Raw genomic sequence first — 20,623 nt, 5'->3', positions numbered from 1 at the left:
ATCTCTCCATCCATCCATCCATCCATCCACTCCCACATCCATCCATCCATCCATCCATCCACTCCCACATCCATCCATCCATCCATCCATCCGTCCATCCATCTGTCCATCCATCCATCCATCTCTCCATCCATCCATCCATCCATTCCCACATCCATCCATCCATCTGTCTCTCCATCCATCCATCCGTCCATCCATCTATCCATCCATCCATCTGTCCATCCATCCATCCACCCACCCACCCATCCATCCACTCATCCATCCATCCACCCATCCATCCATCCATCCATCCATCCATCCACTCACACACCCACCCATCCATCCACTGAGTCCAGTCTGGTATGAGTTGAACCCCTCCTTCCCCCCTCCCCCCAGGCAGCACCTCAGAGGTAAGGGGGGGTGGGGTTGCCAGTATGGACCATACTCTGCACACACAGCTAACAGACAGCTTAGCCAACATCAAGAAGCTTCCACAAATGAAATCACGATGAAAACCTACATGGGCTGTAAACTCTGTGGGCTCGAGGACTAGCTATCCTGTTATCCAGCCTCTGGCACTGTACTTGGCCCACAGAAAGAGGATCATCTAATATCTGTTCAAGTTGAATTGAATTGCGCATCAAACTGCCGTGGAACAAGACAAGACAGTGTCCTCAATTAGTCACATCACAGAACAGAAGAGAAACTCTTGGGGGCGCCTGGGTGGCGCAGTCGGTTAAGCGTCCGACTTCAGCCAGGTCACGATCTCGCGGTCCGTGGGTTCGAGCCCCGCGTCAGGCTCTGGGCTGATGGCTCGGAGCCTGGAGCCTGTTTCCGATTCTGTGTCTCCCTCTCTCTGCCCCTCCCCCGTTCATGCTCTGTCTCTCTCTGTCCCAAAATAAATAAACGTTAAAAAAGATTTAAAAAAAAAAAAAAAAAAGAAGAGAAACTCTTTGTATGTCCGAGTGCATCAGAGAAACATTACGAGAAAGTGAAGACAACCTATAGGATGGGAGAAAATATTTGCAAATCACATAACTGGTAAGGGTTTAACATCCAAAATATATAAAGAGCTCCTACAATTCAACAACCAAAAGACAAACAACCCATAGGAAAGCAGGTAAGGGAATGGAATAGATAAATAAAGAGGACATACAAATAGCCAATAAACACACGAAAAGATGCATAACGTCAATAGGCATCAGGCCAACACATGTCAAAAGCACAGTGAGATACCATTTCACATCTATTGAATGGCTGCAATTTAAAAAAGAAACGCAGGGAGGCGTCTGTGTGGCTCAGTCGGTTGAGCGTCGGACTTCAGCTCAGGTCGTGATCTCGCGGTTTGTGAGTTCGAGCCCCGCGTTGGGCTCTGTGCTGACAGCTCGCAGCCTGGAGCCTGCTTCGGATTCTGTGTCTCCTCCTCTCTCTCTCCTCCTCTCTCTCTGTCCCTCCCATGCTCATGCTCTGTCTCTGTCTCTCAATAATACATAAATGTTAAAAAATTTTTTTTAAAAAAGAAACAGAATACCAATCCCTCTGTGCATTGCTGGTGGGATTGTCCAGTGGTACGGCCCCTGAGGAAGACAGTTAGGTGGTTCCTCAAAAAAGCGGAAGATCCAGGGGCGCCTGGGTGGTTAAGCGCCTGACTGTTCAGTTCAGGTCACGATCTCACAGTTCGTGGGTTCGAACCCCTGCATCAGGCTCAGCGCTGACAGCACAGAGCCTGCTTGGGATTCTCTCTCTCCCTCTCTCCCGCTTGCGGGCTCTCTCTTGCTCTTACTCTCTCTCAAAATAAATCTAAAAACTTAAAAATAACTAAAAATAAAATTAGAGATAAGATCTAGCCATTTCACTTCTCGGTGTTAGTCCAAAAAAACGGAAGACGGGACTCGAACACGCATCTGTACACAAATTCCAGTGCAGTACCACTCACAACGGCCAAAAGGTGGAAATGATTGAAGGGTCCACTGACAGACGAACGGAGGAACAAAATGTGGTGTTTCTGTAGGATGCACTGTCACTCAGCCACACGACGAAAGGGAACTGACACCTGCTAGGACATGGACCCACCGCGACACACACGCGAAGAGGAATGTGCCAGATGCCGCGGGACAACGTGGTGCGATTCTGCTCATACGGAGCGTCTAGAATAGTCAAATTCATAGAGGCCAGAAGGAGACCAGAGATTCGGGGCTGGGGTGGGGGGTGAAGCAGGCACACGGCTTCTGTTCAGGGCGAGAAAACAAAGTTCTGGACACAGAACAAAACCAAAAACCCCCAACGCGATTCCCTCACCTACCGCCCCCCTCTGCCCCAGAACAAAAACGCTTCTGTTTTTCCTGCCCCCCAAAATCATGGCGCCGGCCTTGAGTCTTCTCTACCATCACCCCCACATCCGACGTGCGCCCAGTTCCCGTCGGCTCTGGGCTCAACGCGCACCCGGAATCTGACCTCCGCCTCTGTCCCGACCCACGTCTCCAGCACCCGGTACCCGGATTCCTGCAAGAGCCTCGGGACCAGCATCCTGCCTCCCCCCTCGGCCTGCCCCCCTTGGAAGCAGCCAGAGGGGTCCTGCCCACCCCGAAGTCATCTCCCGTCCCCTCCCGCTCCAGACCCCCGCGGGGTTAGGTGGCCAGCGGCCCGTCGCGGTCGGGACCGCCCCTTCCTGCTCTACTCGTCTTCACGGGACACACCACAGCCAACACATTAGATACGTCATTCTTCCACGTGGTCCAGAAAGCTCCACAAGGCCATGCCTGTGTCCACCGTGCCCCCCGAGCCCCCAGGACACAGTGTCGGTCACCCAGAAGGCGCTCTATAACTGTTGGCTGAGCAGGCGAGGGAAGGCTTCAGGAGACAACAGGGAGATTCTAACGCACGGCCAAGGCTGCCTTGGGATTCAGATCCTGCCTCTTGCTTGCACTTACTCATCAGCCGTTTGACCTGGAGTGGTCTCTCTGTGCCTCAGTTCCCCCATCTGTAAGTGGGGCATCAACGGGGTCCCCCTCACAGAGCGAGTGACACGGTGACCGTGCGGGAAAGGACTTCCGCATCCCCGCAGGCGGCGGGGGGACCGGTCGGCCAACGCCAGCAGCCTTTTCCCTCCTCCTCTTTCCTTCTTCCCTCCCTTCCCGCCTCCCTCTGGGCCCAGGTTGCCATCCGTGTAGACAAGGCTCATGGAACATCCCAGCAGGGTTTTGAGGCACGCCCAGGAGTGAGCTGGGCAGACACACCCCAGTGGAGGGATATGCCCACCTCCGACCCGCCCCAACTCCGCCAGCCCTTACGGGATCAATAAGTGATGAGGAGCTGGTAAAGGAGGTCGAGGGGAAGTGGCGTCTATGGCAATCGATTGTTCCAGGGAGGACGAGCTGGTCCCAGAACGCCAGGCACGATTTCACACCTGGGTCGGACGCACGGGCTCGGAGCTGGTGGTGGTGGCGGCGAGGAGCGTGACGACGACCCGGCCCTCGTGCAGAGCGGGGACACCGAGCAGGGAGGCTACGGGCTCAAGCCAGGCCCACGGCAACCCGCTGGGCTGGCAGCTAAGGCCCAGAGCGGTGGCGACGTTGGCCAAAGTCACACGGCTGCAGGCAGCAGGGCGGGGGTGCGGACTGAGCTCCAGAGCGCGCCGCACCGAAAAGACTCCCAGGTCGGACAAAGTGGGGTTCACCCGGAGTGCCAGCGGCGGCCTCTGGGTCGTCGTTACGCCAAGACAGCTCGAGGGGGCGGCGTGGTCCTAGAAGGGCTTGTCCCCGAGTTTCCCGCACGGGGACAAGGCACCCAGGAGCAATTCCAGGAATGGGGGTGGGGGCGCCCGCCCTGCGGTCTTACACCCCTGAGCCTTGAAGCCCAGAGCAGAGGGGGCGGGGACCCTCCCTCCACATGAGCCCGGACGCCGGTGAGGCGTCCGCAGAGCTGCGTCCGTGCTTATGTCCCGGAGCATCCACCAAAGCTCCCTCGAGCCGCAGCGCTGAGATCGGGCTCCCCAGCCTCGCCCCCCATTTAAAGACTGATAGAGACCAAAGGGCGGGCCTCAGCTAGCACCCCCTTGTGGGTGATTCTGCCTACGGTGGGTGGGGCAAGGGGCAGCCAGAGCCTCGCAGGAGCGGGCGCTAGGCTTGGAGCCGGCAGGTGCTAATCCTGTGGTCTCAGTTTCTCCGTCTGTGCAATGGGGAGACTGCGTTCCCACCGTACAGGCTGGGGTGGAGGACGGAACGTGTGAGGTGCTGAATCCCGTGCCCAGGCTGAGGCGAGAGCTTGGCTGGATGTTCACAAATGCGGGGTCCGGGGCTCCCGTGACCAGCCGCCTGCAGAACGGGTCACGTCTACAACGTGAGCTCCAGGAGGCGCCTTCCCTCCTGCCTCCGGCTCCAGCCGGCAGGGTCCCTCTCTCTTCCTCCTGGGCCCTTCCTGTGGTGAGTATACAGTGGTACTTCTAGAAAGACACCACATGGGGCTGTTGAAGGAGCAGCCGTCAGGAGAAGTTTCTCCATGGGAATCCACAAAGAAAGAAGGGGGGTGGGTGGGAGGAAGAGACAGGAGAAGGAATAAAACGGGGTGGGGGGGGTGCTTTCCAGCTACAGCCAGCAGCTCCCCGCTGGAGGTCGTGTCCCCATTGCAGGGCCCGCAATCCTAACCCGCTATCGGCTCCGGGAGGGTGGAACTCAGCTCTGCAAGGAAATAAAACCGAGTGCGCGCCCCTGTCACTGTCCCGCTCGCTCTGAGGGTTGTTTAATAACCTCTGAACTGGGAGGGAAAATCACCCAGGAAACACTGCTCGGGTCATTTATTTTAAAATTATTGGTATAAAAATATCCAGGGTCGTGATTTATGTGCAGGGAGGGGCCCAGGAAGTCAGGGACTCCCCCCTCCCAACTCCAGTCAAACCTCATTTGTCTCCCCCCCCCTCCCCTCCCCTCCCCTCCCCTCGCGGCTTCTCTGCAGTTTCCATTAGACTTCAAGTCACACGAGTTACTTTACATCGCAAATAAATCTCCAGAAGAGCACGGAAATATTATGTGTATTAATAGCGCCTGTAAAAACATCCGAAAACCTTCCGTCCGCCGCGGCCCGGAGATGCTCTCCCGGGACCGGGGACGCGCGGCCCGCCTGGCAGATCCTGTCTCCAGCCCAGCCCGGCCCGGCCCGGCCCGGCCTCCGGGGGTCTGCCTGCTGTCTGTCCGTCTGTGGGTGACCCCGGTGACCGGCGGCCGCCAAAGCCCTCCCCCCACCCCCACCCCGCCCCTGGCAGCACGGGGTGGGTCCCCACCACCGGAGACAGGGGGGCCCCCCCGTCTCCGGCCCCTCGTGCGCCCCTCAATCCCGGGGCAGCGGCCGTCCCAGGGCATCCCCGACGCCAAGGACGCCTCGCCACGGTCCCTCACCGCTCCCCGCCCCCACCCCGGCCCCTGGATACTCACGGGCTGCGGGGGCTTCCTTGGGGGACAGCCCCTCGAGGCCGATGTCACCCTCCAGCATGGCGCGGCTGGCTGCCCGGTTCCGGTGCGCCTCGACCGACCGCAGCGCGGCCAGGAGAGGGGGCGACGAGGTCAGCCCCGAAGGTCTCCGGCGGCTCCGAGGGCCGGGGTCGAGCCCCGCTCGGGAGGGGACGGTCCCCCTCCTCCTCCTCCTCCTCCTCCTCCTCCTCCTCCTCCCAGACGCAGGACGCGAAGCCGCGCGCGCCCAGAGCCAAACTTGGCCGCCCTCGCGCACCGCCGCGCCGCTCCTCCCCCTCGGCCTTTTGGGCTGGGGGTCCTGGCCGGCCTCCCCGCCCCCGGGGCTACCTGCGGACGCCGCCCTCGCCCCGCCCCGCGCTCAGCGCGACGCCCTGACCGCCACCCGGACACCGCGCGCGCGGGCGCGGGACTCTGGGGTAGGGCAGCGGCGCCCGGCCCGCCCCCGGCCTCCCGCTCCCCCGGGTGCGTCCCCACCCGCCCCGGGCCGTCCTGTCAGTCGGGGCGGCCAGGGCGGCCCTCAGGGGGGCCCCCAGGGAAGGGGTGCTGGCGGGGGGGGGGGGGGGGGAGGGGCAGATTGCGTGGTTGGCCCGGTCGGGTGGAGAGTCCTCCGCCCCCTCCCCCAGGCGGCAGGACCCTGGTACATCACTCCAGCAATGCCGCCTAGGAGGAGGAGGAGGGAAGCGCAGGGCTGGGCCGGACATGCGGAGGTTGCGGGGCAAGCGCTTGGCCTGAACTTGAACCTCGGCACAGGCAGAACTCAGGCATCTGGGCAAAGTGCGAACTGTCCCCAGTTGGAGGGACGGCTGTCTAAGGACTCTGGCATAGCAAGGCAAGGAGAACCTGGCCGGAGGCGCTGGGGAGGGGGCCCTTCTGACCCACATCCTCGGGGGGCTGGGGGCTGGGCTGGAGGAGGGGCCACTCTGCAGCCCCACTCCTGCTTAGAGAGCCACCTCTGACCAGTGCAGCACCGATCCAGGCACCAGAGAGCGCTCGGAGAGTCACAGGCAAGGCGCCTCCTGTGGCCGCAAACCCCACATCCCTGACACCTCCAGATAAATACAATAAATTCCGAGGCCGAACTGCCCTAAACAAAACGTGAAGCTGCTCCCTGACCACAGCGCGGGTGGTGATGGGACCGGGGCATTCTGCCTGGCCTTTCGAGAGGTCATCCCACACTGCCTGCACCCGGAGGAGGAGGAAGGCTGGGGCCAGGAGCCAGCCCACGCCAGGGACCCCTGGACCACCCGCCCGCCAGCTACACGAGCCACTATTGGCTTCGGGGGGCGCCACGTGAAGACAGACCCAACCAGCCCCTGGAGCCAGACCTTGGGCACGTGCAGGGGATCCATGCGTCCTGAGGATAACCAGTCCCCTCCATCCCCACTGGCCTGCTGGCGTTGGTACCCGAGTGCACTGTCGTGGGCGGAGATGCTCACCGGTGGTAGCAGTCAAACCACAAAGAAACGTCTCCGGCCAACGTTCTCCCCTGCCCCCCATCCCAAGTGCTATATTCGGAGAGGAGAGTCAAGCCTTCCTCCTCCCAGCCGGTCAGGGAGAAAGGTCACCGGCCGTCGCCTTTAGCATTCATCTTGTTTTCAGTCTGGACTAAGGATCGGGGAGACCAGGCACCCGGTGGGATTGATTCCTTATCGGCTGGGGGTGAAGGCTCACCGGTGAAGGAAGGCTCCGTAAGGAGCCCCGAGATGTGTGCTGTGTGCCCCGGGAGGGCAGAGGAAGCTGGATGGAAATCAAGTGGCCGGGGCCACATGAACGGCACCGAGATTTTCCATCTGACCCAAACCAGTGTGGCTGGCGCAGGAATGGAGATAAAAACTCATTTTTCTTGGAAGAGTCTGATAGCCGATGTGATACATAGCAATAGCTCGGCTGTATAAATACACAGAGAAATTCTGAGAGTTCTAACCCCTGGAACCATGAACTATAAACCAAAAAGGCTCAGGGGGGAAAAAAATGTAAATAGGTACCAGGGCTATTTTTAACCGTCATTGTTTACCTTTTTGGGGCAGGGATGGGCTATTGTATATTTGGCCAGCTTTAAAATGCACGTTATTTAATGCATTATTATTAGCAGAAATATGTTAAACAGCCATGAATAGATGTTGATTCATTCCAATTGGAACCATTTTTCTTCTTTTCATTTCCTTGGCCCCGGTTACGTTGTGTTCTGGTGAAGGGCTTCAGCCGAGTCCAACATGTGCAGAAAAGCCGGTCGTGGATCCAGGCTGTTTCAAAAGATCTTTAATCCAGCCCGGTGGAAAACGATTACTCGAGAAAATACCTGAACCAGCTCAATTTTACGAGGACCGGCCTCGCTGCCACGCAAGAAGGATGTTGACAGGCTGGGGCCTGGACGGGGAGAGAGTCCGGAAGGAGGGGCCTCGAGGGTCCCCCCCGGCCCATCTCGCGGGAGCCCCGTGCCCGTGCGGCAGTCAGGAACACCCTGCGTGGGTCAGGGAGACGTTTATGGCAACAGCGGAGCCGGGCAAGCGGGCCGGCACGCCTATGGCAGGGCTAACATTACGGGACACGGGGGTAATCACGCCGCACCGTCCCTGTAATTATGGGAAACCGTTTCCCTTTTCGGTGAGGCTGCGAGGGAAAGAGAGGACACAGCCCCCGGGGTGAGGCTCGGGCCAGGGCTCATGCCCTGGGGTTGGCCCAAGTTTAAAATAGGCTTTGCAGGGTGAGGCCCGGCCCACTGGGACAGGCTCGTTCTCCCGGCCCGGGGGCCTTACCGCACTGGGGGAGGGGGCACTCCTAGAGACCCTGACCCGGCACGTGACTCAAGGCAACAGCACTCAGGCCTCGCTGTTCCCAAATGATGCTCAGGGTGGCTAGGAGGCCACTTGGCCAGCAATGTCGGGGCCAAAGCCACCCCCTCTGCAGACCTCAGCATCTCACCAACAGTTCCCCGGGGCCCTGGGATAAGCCGGGAGATGCCCAAACGTCCCAGACGCTCTGTCCCCGCCGTCATTCACCCGCTGAACGCGAACAGGGGGGCATGGGTCATTTAAATACCGACTTCTTGTGATCACAGGAAGCCTGTTTTCAATTCAACCTGGTTCTTCGGGCACCTGTTGTGGGAGGGGCCCCGATTCAGGGTCGGTAGGGCGTGGGGTACAAGAGGGGCTCGAGGAGGCCCCAGTCCCCCAGAGCCAGCACGCTGTCAGAGGAGATAAGGGGTGGGGGCATGCAGCGGATCACAAGGGGCTGGAGCCCAGGCTCAGACAGCTCCCTCTTGGAACCTCCGTCTGCATCTGTAAGAAGGAAGGGCCTTTGCACAAGCTCCTCCTCGGGGTTTTGCGAAGCTTCAAAGAGAATCTAACTTCCAGCCCAGAACCTGGGGGTCGTAAGGGCTGCTGTAGAGAGGGGTGTTGCTGTTTGTAACATCCTCAGGGCGGGCAGGCAGGGCCAAGTCGTGGGACATTGAAATGCAGGGGCTTCTGCTCCCAACAGCGCGGGGGGGGGGGGGGGGGCTGGCAGTGGCCCCTGACCTGGGGGCCATCAGAGGGCAGGTGGCTTCAGGGCGGAGGCCGGGAGGAGACACACAGAAACGGGCCAGCGTGGCAGGCGCTGGGGGACCAGCGAGAGACGAGTCAGCAGGTGGGGCCAGATCAGACCCGGACTCGGGGCCGCTGCCCTCAGCAGGACAGAGCGAGTCTTTTTATGAAATAAGAAGAGAAAACACAATTGTGCGAGGACGAAATTCGCAGGACGTGAACTTAACCATTTTACGGTGAACGACGTAGTACCTTCTCGATGCTGCGGGACTCTTCACCACTGTCTGGTTCCAGGACCTTCCCGGGGCTCCATGGCGAACGCCTGGAGGGCGGCTCTCTCCGTCTCCTCCCCCAGCCTCCCCCCACCGCCCGTCTGCTCCCTGCCTCCACAGACTTCCCTGTTCCGGACGTTCCTTGTGGATGCGGCCACCCCACGCGTGGCTTCTGGTGACTGCTCCTCTATCGGTTTGCCTTTTTTGCTATTTAACGACCTGCATAATTTCATCATTTCTTGTCTGTAGGTTTCTGAGGTGCGTGGATGTCGTCTATGTCGGAACGTCGTTTCTTTTCGTGACCGAGTAATAGTCCACGGTCCGGCTGTGCCACATTTGCTTATCCTGTGATCCCCCGATGGGCACTTGGGCCGCTTCCTAGGGGGCCCCACCAAAGCGCCTGTGGGGGCCGGGGCTCCCACGACGGCCGAGGGGCCCCGGCAAGGCTGGGCAGAGAGCTCAGCGGCTGTGCGGTGCAGGCAGCCCGGGAGGAAACAGTTCGACCTGGGGACAACCCAGCCTGGCCTTCCCGGCCGGGGCTCCCGAATGTGGCACCCTGCGCCCCGCGTGGACACAGAAGGCCGGCATCGGGAGTGGATCTTCCTCCAGGGGCTCGACCGGCAGAGGGGCCCTGGACTAGGCAGGCCGCCTGCCTGCACTCCCCTCCGGAGTCTGTTTATTTAATAAGCCCTGAGACGGCACTTAGGAGGCCAGGCCCTGTTCCAAGCGCTTTATAAGTATCAGCTCTCCGCAGCTGTGCTGTCATCACTCCCACTCTACGGATGGGGAAACTGAGGCGCAGAGAGGTGAAGTCAGTTGCCGGGAGGAAGTCACGCGGGAGGAAGTGTGGAGCTGGGCCCGGAATCCAGGCGGCCTTCTCCGGAGTCTGTGCTGAAGCATGTGCTCTGGGGTGGAGACCCCAGGATTCCCGGACATCGGCCAACCGAGCCCCACGTCCCAATTCGAGCCCAGGCCGTGATCCTCCTGGGCCGAGATTTACTGCCTACTTTTCTTCAACCCAGCTCACTTCTCGGTAACTTTTTGACTATTTTTATTTTTTCAATTATGGGAAATTATATAGGACATTAAATTTACCATCAACCACGTTTAAGCGCACAGTTCAGTGGCATTAAGCACACTGCTGTGCGGCCGTCAGCACCATCCATCTCCAGAACTTTCCGTCGTCCCAAGCTGAGCCTCTGTCCCTGTCAGACACCAAGTTCATTCTCCATTGCCCCTTGCCTGACGCCCACCATCTGCTCTCCATCTCTGGGACGACCCTAGGGACCCACTGTAAGTGGAATCATACGGTTTTTGTCCTTTTGTTCAAAAAAAATTTTTTTAAACATTTATTGTTGAGAGACAGAGACAGAGCATGAGCGGGGGAGGGGCAGAGAGAGAGGGAGACGCAGAATCCGAAGCAGGCTCCAACACAGGGCTGTGGGCACAGAGCCCGACGCGGGGCTCGAACCCACGGACCGAGAGATTGTGACCTGAGCCGAAGTCGGACGCTCGACCGACTGAGCCGCCCAGGCGCCCCAGGTTTTGTTCTCTTATGAGTGACTGACGCCATTCGGCACAATGTCTCTAAGGTTCGCCCATTTATAGCACGTGTCAGAATTTCCATCCATCTTAAGGCTTATCAGACTTATTTTTACGGAACCCGATATCGCTACTGGAGATGGAAAGGTAGAATCATCGGCCGTAAGCAGAAGGTGCTGGCTTAATAAAGCACGATAACAACGCAGCGATGTGCGGTCTACCTGGAGGCTCCGTCCTGGGGACCCTGAGCTTGACCGGGCGACCCTCGGTGGAGGCGACCGACCAAGCCGAGCTTCCTCTATGACATGCTCCGGAAGTCCGAGAGAGGAGAGGACGGAGCTGTGTCCTCACCACGTGCTGCAAAGTCCCTGTGCCACCTAAACCGCTTCCCTTTGCACCGAAAGTAGGTTTGCAGAACGCGGGTGCTGGGGGTGCCCCGTTTGGGGAGATACCAAAAATAGCAAAGGCCGCTTCTGCGCACGACCAGGGTTTTCGGGCTGCCGCTGTGGCCCCCGTCGCATCTGCTGTCTTCCCGTCTGGCTGCAGGAGGGCAGCACCTGGTCATGGAGATGTCGGGGGACGTAGTCACCCTGGAATGACGTGTTTGCTCTATGATTTTCCGCCTGGGTTGTCTCAACCGTATGAAGGACGGGTTATCACCCCTCCTTGCGGCTGAGGAAACTGGTACCCAGAGAAGGGGGCACAGCTTGCCTGAGCCCACGCCGCTGGCTGGTAAGTGTCCCACCCAGTCCAAAAGATTCTAGAACTTTCTAGTCAAGTCCAGAACGCTTTCCACCGCACCACGCCAACCTTCTATTTGGACCCAACGCAGTATGACCAGGGCAATGAGAAGGCTGTGGGAACAATAGAAAAGCCATCGTACTCAGTCCCTTTAATCTGCTGTGTCCAAAATCCGGCCACACTCCTTGGCCTCTCCTCCACCTTCCGCTTGTTTGTTTGTTTGCGGGACGAAGGAGCAGAGGGCCTAAAGGAGACACTCAGCTCACCGGCGTCCAGGTATGACTAACATCCTGTGGCCTGTTTACAGAGGCTGCCTATATGGCTTGAGTTTTGCGAGTTAGACAGACACTAATTAATGGTGCAAATATTTACGCTCAGGGCCCCATCAAAGGACAAATACGCAGCCTGGGTTTTGTTTGTTTTCTTTCTTCAGAGTAAACGCCACCAATGCCAAGGCTCTTGGCAATCGGGCAGAGGTGACATTAAGGGCTCCAGGTATGTTTTTCGAGTTATTTGAAGACGGGAGATTTACACACGAGGTCCTTTCTATAATCCAAGGCGGGCGGTGGAGCCCCTCCCTGCCCCCTCCCCCTCCCCCGAAAGGCCAAAGGAGAGCTCGGTCTTTCCTCGGTGGAGACTATCCAGCTTCCACTCGGGAGTCGGTGGCAGAATGCCTCTCTAGACAGAAGGATCGCTTTACCTGGAGTTCGGTTTTAAGATAAAGCAGTCAAGGAGGCGGTCGGGCGGCCGTCCCTCGGGGGAGTCTGCGTCTGGCGGCTGGGGTCTCATTCAGGTGCTTCGCCAGCAAAAACCTGAGACCTCGCCATCTGATCGGGCTGCTTGCCTGGCGAAACAGCCCATCAGGGGCTCAGGACACCAGCCCCCAGGAGGAACCCGAGGGCGCGTCTCGGAGTCACCTGGGCGGTTTGCGCACAGGAGAGCGGTTCTGTGCCCGGGCCTCACCCTTTCCTCCAGTGCGGGGCCGGGGGATCAGGATTCCCAGGGAAAGCAAACACCGGGCCCAGCGGCCCTTGGGGACTCCCGCTGAGCTGCTTGAGTGTCCCCTGGCGAGGTCGCCTTCCTCCCGCAGCCACAGTATGCAAATGACCACAGCCCAGAGAGGACACTGTTCAAAACCCTTCTCTCCCCAGGCTCCCGAGATAAACGCTTTCCCAGACTTTCGGAGGGAATCTGAGAAGGAAAACTCCACCCCAGTTATCTCCAAGGGGCCCCAGGACATTCTGCCCGCGGGGGGCCCTGGGCGGTCCCCACACAAAGCCACCGTTGCCTCGGGGACAGTCCTGCGGTGGAGTCTTGCTTCCACTGTCCCTAAAAGCAGAGGGTAAGTGCCTGTCCCCAGGCCACCCTTCTCCTCCTCTTAGGATGCCTTTGATTGAAAAGTCTCAAGCAACGTCCTCAGGGTCCTCAGGCTGGCTGGCTGGCCCCGGGGGCAGGGGCGGGGGCTGGGGAGGCGGGCTGGCCTGCGGCTCGGGTCCCCGGGTCCCCGTGTCACCAGACAGGCTGTGCCGTGTCCCCTCCGCCCCCTGCTCGTCCTTGTGTCCCGCATCCCTGCTCAGTTAGTGGCACACACGGGCGCTCGGGGCAGCAGGGGAGAGTAGGGGGAGCGCGGGCCGGGCTGGCTGGCCCGGTGTGGTCTCTGCAGTCTCCCCAAACACAGCCTCCCCGTCTCATCCACCGTCTGGGGGTGGCAGCAGCATGGAGCGCCCATCTCTGGGGGTGGGGACGAGGGCGAAGTGGACCCGAGCAGGGAGCCCCCGGCCCGGCCCCCTTCAAGCTCTCACTGCAAAATGACTAGGAGACGTGCCAGTCGGGGCCCGGCAGCGAACAGATGGCTCGGCCACGGGGGGTTTGTGTGAGTCCGCTGGCCGCGTAACAAACACCACAGCTGGGGACTCACACAACACACACGGACTGTTCCCCGTCCTGGAGGCCGGAGCCCGAGGTCCAGGTGTGGGCAGGGCCGGGGCCTCCCGAAGCCTCTCTCCTTGTGTGTGGCCGGCCGTCCTCTCCCTGTGTCCTCACGGGGTCGTCCCTCCGTGCGTGTCTGTGTCCTGATCCCCTTTTCTCACAAGGACCCCGTCTCACGGGATCAGGGCCCAGCCCGGTGGCCCTATGTTACCCTAATCACCTCTGTAAAGGCCCCGTCTCCAGATACGGTCACTTTCTGGGGTGCTGGGGGTCAGGACTCCGGCACAGGAATCTGGGGGCGCGATTCGGCCCCTACCAGGCTTAACGAAAGGACAGTTTACAGAGGCTCGGGTCAGGGTAGAGGGTCAGCAAAAGGAGATCAGGCCCCCCCCCCATGCTAGCAGCAGGGGGGCACTGTTACCGGGAGGGCGGGGGCAGTGGAGCCCGGGCCCCAGGAGGCTGGGCCGGGGACCGGATTGCAGCCCGCGGGCCACGGGCCACTTGCTGGAGCGGCCGGAGGAATAGCCTCTCAGCCGTCTCTGTCTTCCCGTCCTCTGTTCTGATGACCGAGTGTGTTTGGAATCCAGAGGGCGACAGGTGGACCCACGAAGGCCATCTCCCCCTTGCCGCCCCTTCTCCCGGGCACAGAGCAGGGCAGGGCCGCGAGGGAGCTGGGGACACACAGCGTATGAGTGCTCAGACTCCAGCCGTGCGCACAGCTTCAGAACCCAGACGAGCCGGCACGCATGAAAACCAACACGTGGGTCGACCCTGCCAGCCCGCCGGTTTCCAGTGGACCCTCCCACGATGTGAGCCACCCCTCCTGGCGGCCGGCCGGCCCCCAGCTTCCCGCGGGCTCACAGGCAACGCGACCCAGCGCCTCACTCCCCTTCCCACTTGTGGGGGGACCCTCTGGGTGGGACGTGGGTGGACACAGAGCCCAGGCTTCAGCCAGTCTTCCAGCTTTGGCTCCCGGGCACCATGGCCGTGGACACGTGACCCCGGTGTGGCCCATCAGACACGCCCGGGGACGCTGGGCCCCCCCACCGGAGACGGCAGGGTCGGGACTGTCTCAGGCCAGCGGGGCACTGCCAGTGGCTTGAGACGACACAGGGTGGGGCGGGACACTGGCCCTTCCCTCCAGTCCTGCCTCCCACGGGACCGTCCCTCACGGTCTTCCCCAGAGAGAGAACCGCAGGCGATTTCTGTCGCTTGCGGCCCGGGATCCTGACCCACGGAAAGCGATGCTTGCGCTCACGCCCAGAAGCCTGCTGGTCTCTGGCACCTTCCCTCGGAGCCGCCGGCACGGTCTTATTTTGTGAGCCCCACGTTCCTCAACCCGGTGCCAGGCCAAGAGCGTCGGGGCGGGGGGTCCCACCGACTCACCCCCGCCTGCCCTTTGCCAGCTCAGCGATCCCAGGCAAGAGCTCTTCCTTTCTGGTTCCTTCTGTAAGATGGAGACCCATGGAGCGCCCGCGCCCAGCGTTGCCATGGCGAGCGAGCGAGCGAGCCCGCGACAGCCGCGCAGCAGGTGCCGGCTGTTAATTGCGGCCACTCTTCCTCCGGAACCTCATCTTCCCTGCGCCTCGTGGTTTGTGTGACCCCCCCAATTACTGTTTCTTGTGGGGTTTTAAAAACCTTGCTAAGCCGCCTTAAGACCCCTTTAGAACAACGTGGGACCCAGAAAGCATCCGTTCCGATAGAAGGAACACGTCCGTCTCCTACCGCCGGAGCACATCTCCCTGGAACAGCGAGATCGCGAATTGCAAGTAGTTTTCATCTTTAATAGCATCTTCAAGGGCCGAGGGAAAACGCTTAGAAAAGCGAAAGACCTCAGACCATAAATATTTATTGAGCGCGTCCCCTCGTCCTGGCACCAGCTCCGATGCTCTCAGTTGGAGGGCACAGGGCTTTACGAAATTCCTACACGGGAGAGAGGGGATAAGCAATAACGTCGTGCTGGAGAGCGAGGGGGTTGGAGGGAAAACAGAGCAGCCTGCGGGGGTGGGGGGGAGAGAGCAAGTGACCATAGGCGGGGGGGGGGGGGGGTTTCAGGAAGGGATGTTTGCGTGGCCGCCTGAGGAATCAGGGCAGGGCGTCGTAGGGGCATCTGAGGAGGAGCGTTCTGCGCCCAGGGGACAGCTGTGCAAAGGCCCTGGGGGCAGCTGACTGCTACTTTTGCAACACGCTTCACTCCCTCGGGAATACTGGTGGAGAGAACGGAATCCCCTTGGATTTATGGACCGCGTCTGCAGGATAATCCCAGGTGAGTGTCGATCCGGCGTGTTTACACGGAAACATCCGAGCACCGCGCAGCGTGAAGGCGGCAAGAGCCAGCTGGTCCGGAATCTCTTTACAGCTCCCAGATGATGACACGTGTCACGTCACCTGCAGGGCCTCGCGGTTTCCGGAGCCGGGGGAGGAGGTGGGGGACGCGGGGGTGTGTGCAAAGCGTCGGCGGGAAACGGGGGCCGTTCATCCGTCTGTGAGGCACTTGCCTCGTGGCCGAATCGGTCGCACATCTCAAGTGTGAGTACAAGGCGAGTACCCGGCTGACCGCGCGCCCGCTTGTCAGGAAGTTCTGGGCGCCACGGCTCCCTCTGCCTGTGTCAGAGAGAGAGGGGGACATGGAATCCGAAGCGGGTTCCGGGCTCCGAGCCGTCGGCACAGAGCCCGACGTGGGGCTCGAACCCACAGACCCAGAGTCGGACGCTTAACCGACTGAGCCACCCGGGTGCCCCTGACTTTTCTTAAAATGCCTAGCTCGTGGCTGGCCTGTAACTGCCCAGGCCAAAGGCTGCATGTCGCTGCCCCCTTGGTGGCTCGGTGTGGCTGCTGTGGAACTAAGCTGAGGTCCATGGGAACGAATGAACGTGTGTGGGCAACTGCCAGGGAAGCAGAGCACCTTTTGATGCCTTTTCTCTCTCTTGTGCTGGAATGCAGACTTGATGGCTCGAGCTCAAGCAACCATCTTGGGGCATGAGGTGGATGCCTTTTGCTGAGCATGGCAGGGCAGCCTGAGAGAAGGACCCGGGGTGTCTGATGACCTCAGGAAGTCCCCACCAGTCCTGGAATCCTGCAACGCCCACCCCTGGACTTGTCTTGTATGAGAGAGAAGTCACTTTCACCGGCTTGAAGATGACTTTTCTATCCTTTGCTGCTGAGCCCACAGCGGCCTTCTCCTCTATGGGCCGTTGATGCAACTCCCTCATCATGACAGAAATGACAAAACAGCCCCAGAGGGGGGTGTGATCCATCCAAGGTCACAGGTTGTTGCATAAACATTTCATTTCGAGCCTGCATGAAGTAACTGCGGACGCAAACAGCCCCTGCCTCCCGAGTGCCAGCCAACACCATGGCCAAGCCAGTTCACGGGAGGACGAATCAATGAGGCCGGTGACGCTTTGCAGCCCTTGGCCACCGTGGCTGCTATCGGCCCAGCTCTGCCCCGGCCTCCCCGAGGACTCGTGCAGAACCTGGTCCCTCCACCCGCCTCTGTGAAATCACTTCCCTGAGGGTCAGCCTCTGGGACGGTGGGACGTGTGGATCCGTCATTCCGGTGAAGCTTGTGATGTGGCCGCCCCTGCTGGGATCCCCTTGGTGGAGACAAGCTCCCGCAGGCCCTCCTCGCCCCTTGTCCTGTTTGTCTGCATTTCCTGGGGGCAGAACCTTTTTGGTGACCCTGAGAACATGGCAGCCCCCCCCCCCCCGTAACTGTCTCTGACCTTCGGTGATCCCGAACCTCGTGTTGGGGACCCCTCCTCTGATGGATGAGGGGTGATGCAGCTCATCCTGGCCACCTTCCTGCCGCCGGGTCTCACAAAACCCCAAGCTGCCTCTCGCTCCCTGTCCTAAGAGCCTGCGATGGCATTTCGTGACTTCTCTTGGCCAAAGACTGACAAGTTGTCAGCAGTCATGATGAAGGCGAGATGAGTGACACAGCCAGAGGGAGGCCCTTCCCAGGTCCAGCATCACACGGTGAGCCTCCCCGGGGACAATGCTGCTGTGTGTGCCCTGTCACACCAGCCAGGCAGACGCGGCACCGGGATCCGGCCCCTGCCCCAGACCAGACCCCGCGCCCTCCCCCCTCGACTCCACACTTGGCCCTGAAAGGGAATCCATGGGACTTTGGTGACAGCTGGAGGAAGGGAGTGGCTTATCACCACCCGCTGTGCACCCCTGCCCCTTGGCACGGACCCTCCCATGGGCCCCGCAGCCCTTGCTGTCCCATGGCTGTCCAACACCCTGCCGTGGGGCCGCTGTGCATTCAGTCACAAGTCACCTCGTTTATACTAGGGTGTGACTGACCCATACCTGTCGGCCGCTCCCCACCGCAGACGCCGGGGTTACAATCAAGGGGCCCTGTTCCTACGGCTTCGTGACAAGCACGTGGAGACTGATGGAGGCAGCTGCCAACAGCGAGCGAGGGGTCTTCCCAGGCGATCGCTCAAGTTTAACGGAGCTGCGGCAGGGAGGAAGCCCGGGGGCTGTGTGGCTAGCATAGGAGTGTCACTCACTCTGCAGCCGCTGGACAGAAATCCCACGGAAGAAGCGCTCCGGGGAGAGGGGGAGGCCGGTGTCTGAACCCCCAAGGCACCCGGAGATTTGCGTGCTCACCCCCTCCAGAGGCAGATGGCGTAGACACCCCCGGTTCCGTCCCGGCCCTTCCCTAACAGGACCTTCCAGGCGGCCTCTCGGCTCCTACCTTTAGCTCCACCCCCTTGGTTTGAAGGCCCGTGCATTCGCCCCACGATGGGGCATTTCCCGCAATTTCGAGACCGGAATCCGCCCCGCTCCTCTGTGAGTGCTCCCCACCCCCACGCCGGGAGCCTGCCTCGCCGATGACAGAGCTGTGTCACCACGTCTGTGACGTGGCTGTCCCAGGACCACCTCGCAGGAAACGGGGCCTTAGACCATCACGGCGCAGGGAGTTCAAACACTTGGCAACCGTTGGTCGCTATTTGAGGGCTTTTCTGTAAACATCTGATTGCCTAATTCACATTCCTCCTCCCTCTGCCTTGACTCTCAGACGCTTTGAGAACAAGCCAAAAATAAAAATTAGTCCTTTTCCAGCTAATTCGTTCATTTTTGCACTGCCTCGCTCTGTCCCTCTCCTCCCTGGGACGTCGTCTCCCAAAGGAGGCTGGGGTGGGGGTGGGGGTGGGGACGGAGGGGCAGTCTCGTCCCAGCTTTGGCCGAGGAAGTCTCTGGAAAGGGAGCTGCCTCAGAGGCTCTGACCGCCGAGCCCTGAGGGGGACGCGTGGGGTGGGGGCGGCCAGAAACCACCTCCCCCTGCCCCCGCCGTCAGGCATCAGGGGACACCCCTCGGGGGAGCCAGGGGACATCAGTCGGCCACGTCTTCGTTCACCCGTTCATTCACTTAGAGATGGAGTGAAGCCATTCATTCATTCACTCACTCATTCACTCACTCGCTTCCGAATCAGAGGACGGAGGGTGGGGCTGGTCAGACGGATCAAAGTCTTAGACTCGGTGGCCGCCTTCCCATGAGACAAGAGTTGGGCTTTGTCCCAGAGAGGCCCTCTGGCCTGCCTCGAGTGTCCTCCGGCTGGTCCCCCGATGCCAGGAAGGCCCTTGGAGGCCCCCCGCTCCCCCACCCCCGGCAGGGGCGCCTCTGGGAATCTCAGGCAGGACACTCGTGGCCTGGGAACGTGGGGCTTGTCATTCTCCCTCCCTGAGCTGCGCGGGCCTGGGCCACCCGGCGGGGAGGGACGGGACCGACCCACGTGAGAGCCCCGCACGCCTCGTCAGGCAGACGGGGGCCGCTCAGCACGTGTGGCTCGGAACGGGGACTGCTCGTCGTGCAGGCGTCGAGGCCCAGAGCGGGGAGCCAGCCGGCCTCTTTGGTCTCGGCCCCCCGTCCGTACAACGTCCCCTCTTTCTGCACGGGCGCGAGGGACCCACTGGTTCCAAGAGCGGGCTCCGGAGACAGGCAGCGGGGCCCGGCCCCTCCCAGCCGTGTGACCCTCTGGCGAATGGCTTCATCTCTCTGGGCCTCAGCTTTGCCCTTCCGGAAAATGGGATGGAAACCTTACTTGGTAGGCGCCACGCCCTGTGCTTAGAGCAACCTCAACCTCAACCCATTTTAACTGGCGGGTTTCCCTGCCCTTCCTTTGGGCCCGACACTACGACTGACCCCATTTTGCCAAGGAGGGCACCAGGGCACAGGGGGGCCAGGCAGCTTGCTCTGGATGGTCCAGCTGGGAAACGAGGGAGTCGGGGCCTCACCCGGGGGGGCCTGGCCCCAACTTCCTAGGGCTCTGCGAGGCTCACGCGCGTCACGGCCTGAAGGCTCAGCTGGACGTCGGGTCCACAGTTAGTCAGCGGTTCCCAAGGGGAGGGGGTGGCCTGCCATGAAGGGACACCGGGCGGCCTCTGGAGACGTTTCTGGGTTGTCGCCACCGGGGGCGGGGTGCGGCTGGCCTCTGCTGGGCGGAGGCCGGGGGTGCTGTCACACATCCCACCGTGCACAGCGCGGCCCCCACCGCAAGGAGCGGTCCAGCCCCAAACGTCAACGGTGCCGGGGCTGAGAAGTCTCGGCCGCGATCACTGCTTTCAGGAGGGGCTTGCCTCCAGAAGGCGCCTTGTATTAACACAGCCACGGTGGGCCTGCCCATCCCAGGGGCCGCTTTCCCTGCTCGCGGGCCTGGGCACCGCCTAGAAGCCACGTTCACGGCGACCTAGACGGCAGACAGAGTGTCCAGCCTGGGCTGAGCGGCGCTCCCCGGACCCCCACCCCCGCGGACCCCCCGTGGCTCCTTACCGCCCAGCAGAGGGTGCAGCGTGGTCTCCTCCATCGGAGCGCCTCCTGAGCAGTGGGCTCTAAAGGGTGCCGGCTCCCGCAGCGGGTGCGGGGGAGGGCAGGGCCTCCCATCTCCGCCCTGAGATCTCGGTCAAGGTGGCACAGGCCACTCCCAAGGGCGAGCGGGGTTTGCAAAATGAGTCAGCGAGGCAAGAGGGCTGGAGGCCAGGTGTCGATCGTGGGCTAATCATTAACATGCAGACACTTCTCCGGGATCCCAAAGGACCCCCGGCCACGGCCTCAACCAGCCTTGACCGGGGTCCTGGGGGACCTATCCCATCAGGGCCGGCCTGTTGGCTGCTGAAGGGGAGGGTCGGCGCCCCGGGACCCTCTCTCCATCACGCACACGGCCTCAGC

The 20,623-nt window shown here is 60.9% G+C and overlaps 1 protein-coding gene and 1 long non-coding RNA gene across 5 annotated transcripts in view; both read right to left on the bottom strand.

Moving 5' to 3' along the window:
- ANO1 (anoctamin 1) overlaps positions 1–20,345 on the bottom strand; it is a 159,432-nt gene extending 139,087 nt beyond the window's left edge. For 2 of the 4 annotated variants that reach the window (XM_047879411.1, XM_047879413.1), the window contains exon 1: positions 20,228–20,345. In XM_047879411.1, coding sequence (XP_047735367.1) covers positions 20,228–20,338 — 111 coding nt within the window. In that variant the 5' untranslated portion in view covers positions 20,339–20,345. Of the gene's footprint in view, positions 1–5,405; positions 5,624–20,227 lie in introns of those variants that run through there. The other 2 variants (XM_047879410.1, XM_047879409.1) reach the window with 2 other exon arrangements.
- On the bottom strand, positions 15,288–18,145 carry LOC125177261 (uncharacterized). The gene is made up of 2 exons (XR_007156549.1): positions 17,761–18,145; positions 15,288–16,050 (listed from the first exon to the last, which is right to left on the bottom strand). It is a non-coding gene; the product is annotated as an uncharacterized LOC125177261 (long non-coding RNA).
- Positions 20,346–20,623: the final 278 nt, after the last annotated feature.

Source organism: Prionailurus viverrinus, chromosome D1 (genome assembly GCF_022837055.1).
Source record: "Prionailurus viverrinus isolate Anna chromosome D1, UM_Priviv_1.0, whole genome shotgun sequence".
NCBI classification, from domain to species: domain Eukaryota; kingdom Metazoa; phylum Chordata; class Mammalia; order Carnivora; family Felidae; genus Prionailurus; species Prionailurus viverrinus.
Note: the sequence above shows the minus strand (reverse complement) of the source record. Positions and strands in the feature narration are given on the sequence as shown.